The sequence below is a fragment of the Penaeus vannamei genome, chromosome 24 (genome assembly GCF_042767895.1).
Source record: "Penaeus vannamei isolate JL-2024 chromosome 24, ASM4276789v1, whole genome shotgun sequence".
In the NCBI taxonomy this organism is placed as follows: domain Eukaryota; kingdom Metazoa; phylum Arthropoda; class Malacostraca; order Decapoda; family Penaeidae; genus Penaeus; species Penaeus vannamei.
The window spans coordinates 35599680-35609679 of record NC_091572.1 but is presented as its reverse complement, the minus strand read 5'-3'; the positions used below and the strand labels follow the sequence as shown (position 1 = coordinate 35609679).

Below are 10000 nucleotides of genomic sequence, written 5' to 3'. Positions count from 1 at the left end.
ATATATATATATATATATATATATATATATATAACACACACACACACACACACACACACACACACACACACACACACACACACACACACACACACACACACACACACACACACACACACACACACACACACACACACACACACTAATATCAAATAATTCTGTAAAGACTTAGAAACCTGTTCATGTCATTTGGATTTTTGTTACGTCTAAAATGGCAGAAACATTTTTCGTGGAATGTCAACAACAAATCGAATGTCGAGAGTCTACCGCGAGCAAGTGGTTTCCAACTTGGCAATCATCAGACAGTTTAATTGTAGATCTTGCTTGCTCTGTTTACAACTGTTTTGTCGTCATCAAAGTACTGTTTATTTGGTTAGTTTAGTGATGTTTCTGCCGCAACAGTTTTGCTACTGCAGACTAGAGGACTTTTTCATAAAATACTGGGACTTTTTCTTCTATTATTCATTGTTCAATCATCTGTCTGAGATGTGTTTCAACCTGCAGATCTGAACTGTTTATACGCTTGGAGAAAACTATAATATAGAAGGTATGTAATGAAATAATAACCATTTGATAATTTTTGTTCGACTATCTTGTACTAAATGTGTTCAATCTTTCCTGACAGTGTATCCACATGCTTTGTTTGCACATATATAATGCAGTATCACCAGTATTTCGATCACAATCCCTTTGTACACGGAATTTCGTATCGTGCCGATCTTCAAAGATTTATCATTAGTAGATCTTAATGAGTATAAAATATTTTCAGATAATTATGTTACTAATTTTTATCAAATAAATAAAAAATAACAAATTGCCTCGTTAAACAGTCTCTTCAAGTTATGCAAAGAGTTGTTAGTGTTGTGTTTTAAAAGTTATCCAATTAATGTTTTTTTATTGTCGGTTCAGTGATGAAAATAAGTAAATGTGACTGAAGAGTGAAGGGAGACAATATTAAGTATACAGGCGTTCTATAGACCAGCAAATTCTTAAAATAAGCTACACAGTGAGACATTTGTTTAGTTATTAATATAATTCAGTAATTAATCGGCGGAATCAGCAAGTGATGTTGTAAATACTTGTGAGTTGTTATATCAGAATTTTAGGTTGGTGAAAGATGTAGTATTGTTTTCTTCTTCGCGGTAATAGTGCGGAATTGTGGTTTTGGTTCGTTTTACGGGGATTTGTTAGCACTTGATCTTTTGTCTTGGTGTTGTGCAGAGCAAGTGGTGGACATCGTAATACGAAGTGAGAATTTTTTATCTTTCTATTTGTATTACACGGCATCAAATAAAGTAGACATATAAGTAAATAGACTGAAAATGCATATTTATTCGTAAATGAATTATTAGCTGTTGAGAATAACAGACCATGTGATGTGCCGGGCAGTGAGAGATTGAATACATTCAAGACTGTAAATATGATGGTAAGGAGTATGGGAGAATAAGCACTGGATTCACTACTTTGATGAAGAATTAGTGACCTACACATTGGTTTGTCATTAGCAGTGGCCAATACTTCCTATAGGTTTTCGCTAACGTTGTGTAAATACCAGTGTGTTAATGAATTTATTGAGGAAGCTTGTAATACACAAAGAGTAATTGACGGAGCAGTAGGTAAAAGGATTGCCTCTCGGCCTCGAACTAAAGGTAAAATGAATGAACTGTAATGTTGACAAATGTGGAAAGGTATGAATGAGAACGAATATCTTGTATTGTGAAGATATTCGTTCTCATTCATACCTTTCCACAGGTAAAATGAATACAGAAAATTTACTACAGTCAAATGAGTTCAAGACTTTATGATAAACTTTATAGCTAATATAAATCATTAAATTTTACAGATGGACCAACCAACTTTTGTAGAGGGCTTCCATGACCCAGAGGCTGTCAAGAAGATGACATACCATCCTCTGGGTAACACAGGTGAGGCTTTTGCGTGGCTTAAACATACCAGGTAGATCCGAGTAACATAAATTAATATTTATATCTCAATACAGGCGAAAGGGGTGTAAAACAGGGCTAGATATAACAGAGAGTGAGGGGTGGGGGAAGAAAATGATGTAAATACGTAAAATAAAGAAAAACATATGGTACCTTGAAAGATTTGTGTGAACAGAGATGTAGATACATATTGAACACCATGTAAAAGTACTTTAGGAATTCACATACTGAGAGTTCCCATGTGATGTTTAATAGTACTCTTACGGTTCATACCTCGTTTTTAAGAGACTACATTCTTCTTCGTTGTTTATACAAGTTTATCCTCATTGCATTTGATGGTTCCTCAGGGATGCAGGTGTCCCGCTTATCCTTAGGCGGTGGACCCATTGGAGGGCTCTACGGGAGTACTTCGGAGGCAGAGTGTGTGAACATGGTACACTCTGCCCTTAAAAGCGGCGTGAACTATATCGACACTGCTCCTTGGTATGGTAATGGCAGGAGCGAGGAGGTACTGGGGAAGGTAAGACACGTTGGAAGTATATTTTATTACTTTTATGTTATTTTCTTGTTGTTTACTTTTTTCGAGTTTGGGAATTTTATGGTTATTGAAATCTTTTAGACATTGTAGGAATGAGTTAGTTTACTCTTTTCAACTTTGAGAATTGGGATTATTGAAAGCTTTTAGACATTTTAGGAGGGAGTTAGCAGCTTTTTAGATATTTTTTTCTAGTAGAGAGTCGTGGTATGATGAGTTATGTTCGAAAAAAAGACGTTTGGTACAGTTGTGGATGCCTTCCGTGCAGAATTATCGTCTCTTAGTGTCTTCTGCAGTGTTACACGTTCGAAGCAGAATGTCCATTGGATATCTACTGAAAGCTTATGAAATTTGAATTCTTGTCACAGCTAACGTTTGGTATGCCATGTTTATGCTGCCCGAAAAAGAACGCATATATATATATATATATATATATATATATATATATATATATATATATATATATATATGTGTGTGTGTGTGTGTGTGTGTGTGTGTGTGTGTGTGTGTGTGTATGTGTGTGTGTGTGTGTGTGTGTGTGTGTGCGCGCGCGCGTGTATTTGTCTGTGTCTCTGTGTGTCTGAGTGTATGAACGTATAAACACCCCCCCCCCCCCTCCTGCCATTACCACCAGGCCCTGAAGGACGTGCCTCGCAGCGCCTACTACATCGGCACCAAGATCGGCCGCTACGAGCCCTGTGTGGAGCGGATGTTCGACTTCTCCGCCGAGCGAGTAGCCAGCAGCGTCGACCTCAGCCTCAAGCTCCTCGGCCTCGACTACGTTGACGTCATCCAGGTTAGTCGCCTTTTGAATAATGAGGATGATTAAGGAATAGATTAGGATAATTAATGAATGAATTAGGTTAATGAATAGATTAGGATAATTAATGAATAAATTAGGATAATTAAGAAATAAATTAGGATAATGAATAATAAAGATAGTTAATTAATAATTTAGGATAATGAATAACCAGGGGTGTTCAGTCACTTTTGATAAATAGTCTCGGTGTACTCGCGTCATGGTTTTCTACTGCAGGTTCATGATCTTGAGTTTGCCGAGAGCTTGGACCTAATACTGAATGAGACACTGCCGGCGCTGCAGAAGGTCGTGGAACAGGGCAAAGCGAGGTGAGATGAACGGGGAGGGGAAGGTGAACGCTTGGAAGGAGGGCAGGGGAGGGGGTGAACACTTGGAAGGAGGGGAGGGGAAGGGGTGAACACTTGGAAGTAGGGGGAGGGGAGGGGGTGAACACTTGGAAGGAGGGGAGGGGGTGAACACGTGGAAGGAGGGCAAGGGAAGGGGAGAACACTTGGAAGGAGGGGAGGGGGGAACACTTGGAAGGAGGGGGGGCGGGGGGTGAACACTTGGAAGGAGGGGAGGGGAAGGGGGGAACACTTGGAAGGAGGGGAGGGGTGAACACTTGGAAGGAGGGGAGGGGTGAACACTTGGAAGGAGGGGAGGGGAGAACACTTGGAAGGAGGGGAGGGGAGGGGGAACACTTGGAAGGAGGGGAGGGGAAGGGGTGAACACTTGGAAGGAGGGGAGGGGAGGGGGGAACACTTGGAAGGAGGGGAGGGGGGGAACACTTGGAAGGAGGGGAGGGGAAGGGGGAACACTTGGAAGGAGGGGAGGGGAGGGGGTGAACACTTGGAAGGAGGGGAGGGCAGGGGGGGAACACTTGGAAGGAGGGGAGGGGAGGGGGTGAATACTTGGAAGGAAGGGAGGGGAGGGGGGAACACTTGGAAGGAAGGGAGGGAAGGGGTGAACATTTGGAAGGAGGGGAGGGGAGGGGGGGAACACTTGGAAGGAGGGGAGGGGAGGGGGGGAACACTTGCAAGGAGGGGAGGGGAGGGGGGGAACACTTGGAAGGAGGGGAGGGGGTGAACACTTGGAAGGAGGGGAGGGGGTGAACACGCGGAAGGAGGGCAGGGGAAGGGGAGAACACTTGGAAGGAGGGGAGGGGGTGAACACTTGGAAGGAGGGGAGGGGAGGGGGGGAACACGCGGAAGGATGGGAGGGGAGGGGGTGAATACTTGGAAGGAGGGGAGGGGAGGGGGTGAACACTTGGAAGGAGGGGAGGGGAGGGGGTGAACATGCGGAAGGAGGGCAGGGGAAGGGGAGAACACTTGGAAGGAGGGGAGGGGAGGGGGGGAACACTTGGAAGGAGGGGAGGGGAGGGGCTGAACACGCGGAAGGAGGGCAGGGGAAGGGGAGAACACTTGGAAGGAGGGGAGGGGGTGAACACTTGGAAGGAGGGGAGGGGAGGGGGGAACACTTGGAAGGAGGGGAGGGGAGGGGGGGAACACTTGGAAGGAGGGGAGGGCAGGGGAGGGGGTGAACACTTGGAAGGAAGGGAGGGGAGGGGGGGAACACTTGGAAGGAGGGGAGGGGGGGAACACTTGGAAGGAGGGGAGGGGAGGGGGTGAACACTTGGAAGGAGGGGAGGGGAAGGGGGAAACACTTGGAAGGAGGGGAGGGGGTGAACACTTGGAAGGAGGGGAGGGGAGGGGGGAACACTTGGAAGGAGGGGAGGGGAGGGGGTGAATACTTGGAAGGAAGGGAGGGGAGGGGGGGAGCACTTGGAAGGAGGGGAGGGGAGAGGTGAACACTTGGAAGGAAGGGAGGGGAGGGGGGGAACACTTGGAAGGAGGGGAGGGGGGACACTTGCAAGGAGGGGAGGGGAGGGGGGGAACACTTGGAAGGAGGGGAGGGGGTGAACACTTGGAAGGAGGGGAGGGGAGGGGGTGAACACGCGGAAGGAGGGCAGGGGAAGGGGAGAACACTTGGAAGGAGGGGAGGGGGTGAACACTTGGAAGGAGGGGAGGGGAGGGGGGGAACACTTGGAAGGAGGGGAGGGGAAGGGGTGAATACTTGGAAGGAGGGAAGGGCAGGGGGTGAACACTTGGAAGGAGGGGAGGGGAAGGGGGAGACACTTGGAAGGAGGGGAGGGGGGGAACACTTGGAAGGAGGGGAGGGGAGGGGGGAACACGTGGAAGGAGGGCAGGGGAAGGGGAGAACACTTGGAAGGAGGGGAGGGGGTGAACACTTGGAAGGAGGGGAGGGGGTGAACACGTGGAAGGAGGGGAGGGGGGAACACTTGGAAGGAGGGGAGGGGAGGGGGGGAACACTTGGAAGGAGGGGAGGGGAGGGGGTGAATACTTGGAAGGAGGGGAAGGGAGGGGGGAACACGGAAGGAGGGGAGGGGAAGGGGGGAATACTTGGAAGGAGGGGAGGGGAGGGGGGAACACTTGGAAGGAGGGGAGGGGGTGAACACTTGGAAGGAGGGGAAGGGAGGGGGGAACACGGAAGGAGGGGAGGGGAAGGGGGGAATACTTGGAAGGAGGGGAGGGGAGGGGGGAACACTTGGAAGGAGGGGAGGGGGTGCACACTTGGAAGGAGGGGAGGTTAGGTCATAAGATGTGGGGTCAAGGCGATGCACATGGAAAGAAGTCAAATTAAATGTTAGATATAGAAGCCAAAAGAAAAGAAGGTTTAGAGATCAAATAAACACGCAGAACCGAGTAAGATACAAATGAGACGGACTATAGACTGAACCACGAATGAACATCTCCCTCCTGCAGGCATATCGGCATCACAGGCTATCCTCTGAGCATACTGAAGCAGGTGGTGGAGAGATCCAGCGTGAAGATCGAGGTGGTGCTGTCCTATGCACGGAACACGCTCATCGATGACGTCCTGAAGGAGTATATGCCCTTCTTCCAGGTAGCGTGCGGTGATTTTCGTTCACATCTCTCTCAGTATACATGTTTACCGCCATATTAGTAACGCGCGAGGATTTTCGTTCACATATTTCTCAGTAAACATTTACCGCCATATTAGTAGCGTGCGGTGATTTTCGTTCACATCTCTCTTAGTAAACATATTTACCGCCATATTAGTAACGCGCGGTGATTTCAATTCACATCTCTCTCAGTAAACATATTTACCGCCATATTAGTAGCGCGCGGTGATTTTCGTTCACATCTCTCTCAGTATACATATTTACCGCCATATTAGTAACGCGCGGTGATTTTCGTTCACATCTCTCTCAGTATACATATTTACCGCCATATTAGTAACGCGCGGTGATTTTCGTTCACATCTCTCTCAGTATACATATTTACCGCCATATTAGTAGCGCGCGGTGATTTTCGTTCACATCTCTCTCAGTACACATATTTACCGCCATATTAGTAGCGCGCGGTGATTTTCGTTCACATCTCTCTCAGTACACATATTTACCGCCATATTAGTAGCGCGCGGTGATTTTCGTTCACATCTCTCTCAGTACACATATTTACCGCCATATTAGTAGCGTGCGGTGATTTTCGTTCACATCTCTCTCAGTATACATATTTACCGCCATATTAGTAGCGCGCGGTGATTTTCGTTCACATCTCTCTCAGTATACATATTTACCGCCATATTAGTAACGCGCGGTGATTTTCGTTCACATCTCTCTCAGTACACATATTTACCGCCATATTAGTAACGCGCGGTGATTTTCGTTCACATATCTCTCAGTATACATATTTACCGCCATATTAGTAGCGTGCGGTGATTTTCGTTCACATCTCTCTCAGTATACATATTTACCGCCATATTAGTAACGCACGGTGATTTTCGTTCACATCTCTCTCAGTATACATATTTACCGCCATATTAGTAACGCGCGGTGATTTTCGTTCACATCTCTCTCAGTACACATATTTACCGCCATATTAGTAGCGCGTGGTGATTTTCGTTCACATCTCTCTCAGGATACATATTGACCGCCATATTAGTAGCGTGCGGTGATTTTCGTTCACATCTCTCTCAGTATACATATTTACCGCCATATTAGTAACGCGCGGTGATTTTCGTTCACATCTCTCTCAGTATACATATTGACCGCCATATTAGTAACGCGCGGTGATTTTCGTTCACATCTCTCTCAGTATACATATTTACCGCCATATTAGTAGCGTGCGGTGATTTTCGTTCACATCTCTCTCAGTATACATATTTACCGACATATTAGTAGCGTGCGGTGATTTTCGTTCACATATTTACCGCCATATTAGTAACGCGCGGTGATTTCAATTCACCTCTCTCTCAGTATACATATTTACCGCCATATTAGAAACAGATCTTTTTTTTTTATTTCTTCTAAACAAAGATTCGTCAAACTATTATCCTCAGTCTCGGAATATCGGAGTAATCAGCGCCTGCGCAGTGGCGATGGGCCTCCTGTGCGAGGGCGAACCTCCCGAATGGCATCCCGCGCAACAGGAGATCAAGGACGCCTCGAAACTCGCCGCCAAGTTCTGCAAGGTAACTACTGACGAAGACGTGGGTACTGTTCATTCGATGGTTCATTTAAAACGTTTTGGGGATTCTTCCATTATTTACTTCGTAGTTATTCAGTTATTCGTCGTCTCACGCAAACACTTCCCGGAGTTGTATTTTCCAATAACACTTCTTTTTCCGATTCTTTCCCAGGACGCGGGCAGCGACTTGGCTCGTCTGGCCGTGCAGTTCTCGGCCAGCACGGAGGGCGTGGCCACACACCTCATGGGCTCCAACGACAGTCGCATCTTCAGACGTAATCTGGAGGCCATCCTCTCAACACCTACCGATCTCGAAGTCGAGCTCTCCCAACAAGTGCAAGAAAAGTAAGGCAAAATCAGCGCTGAATATCAAAGCCAAAATCAGTTTTAAAGAGTCGGAATCAAGACAAGGATCGCTTTTGATCTCTTTTCTGTTCGTTACTGAAATAGCCATTTGTTTGTTTGTTTCTTTTTCTTTCTTTTTCCCTTTCTTTTTCTATTTTTAAATCAAATGAATTCTGATTTCATCTATTAATCGCTGTAAATCGCCTCAAAAGTAATCCTCCCCGCGGATTTCCCTCTCGCTCAGATTTAATGACAAGGGGGACAATTCCCCTTTCAAGATTTTTCGAGGCGGCACATTTCCCGTGCCTGAAATACTAAGAAAACTCCGAAACTGTCGACATATATATATACACCTTAACCAAACAGAAATAAAGAAAACTTAGAGGAAATTGTCTGTAATGAGATTTCCCTTACATAACAGTAATCTCAGCATCAGTGCCAGAGAAAATACTCTTCTCTTCTCTTCTCTCTCTCTCTCTCTCTCTCTCTCTCTCTCTCGCTCTCTCTCTCTCTCTCTCTCTCTCTATCTATCTCCCTCTCTCTCTCTCTCTCTCCCTCTCTCCCTCTCTCTCTCTCTCCCTCCCTCTCTCCCTCCCTCCCTCTCTCTCTCCCTCCCTCTCTCCCTCCCTCCCTCTCTCCCTCTCTCTCTCCCTCTCTCTTACGAAACGAGCTTCTTTCACCCCAATCGTCACCATACTGCAGACCACCTCATCTTCTTTTCATTCCCACACAGGTTCTTCCAAAAGCTGTCGAAGCGAGAGTGGGAAGGCGTCAGCGAGGTCGAGTACTGGGAAGAAATGAGGAAAATACAGGCGGGAAAACGCTAAAGGAACCGTTTAAAAAGGAGAAAAGAGAACCATTTAAAAAGGAGAAAAGATAAACGGAGAGGAAGGGAAACAAAGACACTGAAGATTTCTGTATCTGTGTCATGTATGTCAAAAGTATTTTTTTCTGGAAATAAAGTGATGATTATTACCGGACTTGTCGCAAAATTTCATTAACCTGAATGTTATCTGGTATGATTATTATGATCATGATAATTATAATTATTATAATGACATTAAAAAGATAATAACATTGATGTTATTATCTGTATTTCTGTTACCCTTATTACTTAATTATGTCAGCTCATTGATAATGTTCATTGCTGTTTTATAGTCACTCGTGCATGTAAGTCCACACAAAGTCACAGTATTTTTCTTTATTTATTTCCCTCTAAGATAATGGTTCTCAAGCGTAAACCTTCTTAAGGGGGCAACACGGAGACTCAATGGATATGTATGATTTTGGTTTCCAATAATTTTGTTCATAGTATTCGCTTTTACAAACAAGACAGGTTTAACCCAAAGCAGCTTTTAAACGAACCATTTCCTCTACGTGAGTAATTAATTGACATGTTGCGAAGGAGAAAAGGCACAGTAAGCAATGAACAACTGTGCATGACGACTCCTGCTAAATCATGAAGTGACTTTCGAGTATAGATGCATGCACCGTCTCCTTGGATCGTGGTCGTGCTTCCAGATGTGCATTTTTCCTCTTAATGTTAAGGTATCATATGTGAATGTTTTGGAGAATTTGAACAATTGATGTTTCTTTTGCATTGTGAGAAAGCTGTGTTCATGTGTTTTGTTTTTGTATTTCTCTCTCTCTCTCTCTCTCTCTCTCTCTCTCTCTCTCTCTCTCTCTCTCTCTCTCTCTCTCTCTCTCTCTCTCTCTCTCTCTCTCTCTCTCTCTCTCACGCACGCACGTACGCAAGCGCGCGCGCGAACGTACAGACACACACACACACACACACACACACACACACACACACACACACACACATACACACACACACACACACACACACACACACACACACACATAT

The 10000-nt window shown here is 45.5% G+C and overlaps 1 protein-coding gene across 3 annotated transcripts in view; it reads left to right on the top strand.

Annotated features, from left to right (window-relative positions):
* The window catches only part of LOC113811226 (uncharacterized), a 10733-nt gene extending 1608 nt beyond the window's left edge, over nucleotides 1-9125 (top strand). For all 3 annotated transcript variants that reach the window (XM_070138738.1, XM_070138739.1, XM_070138740.1), the window contains exons 2-9: nucleotides 1844-1925; nucleotides 2291-2463; nucleotides 3113-3274; nucleotides 3515-3606; nucleotides 6061-6202; nucleotides 7661-7792; nucleotides 7961-8133; nucleotides 8867-9125. In XM_070138738.1, the coding sequence (XP_069994839.1) occupies nucleotides 1844-1925; nucleotides 2291-2463; nucleotides 3113-3274; nucleotides 3515-3606; nucleotides 6061-6202; nucleotides 7661-7792; nucleotides 7961-8133; nucleotides 8867-8960 (1050 nt within the window). In that variant the 3' untranslated portion in view covers nucleotides 8961-9125. The remainder of the gene's footprint in view (nucleotides 1-1843; nucleotides 1926-2290; nucleotides 2464-3112; nucleotides 3275-3514; nucleotides 3607-6060; nucleotides 6203-7660; nucleotides 7793-7960; nucleotides 8134-8866) is intronic.
* Nucleotides 9126-10000: the final 875 nt, after the last annotated feature.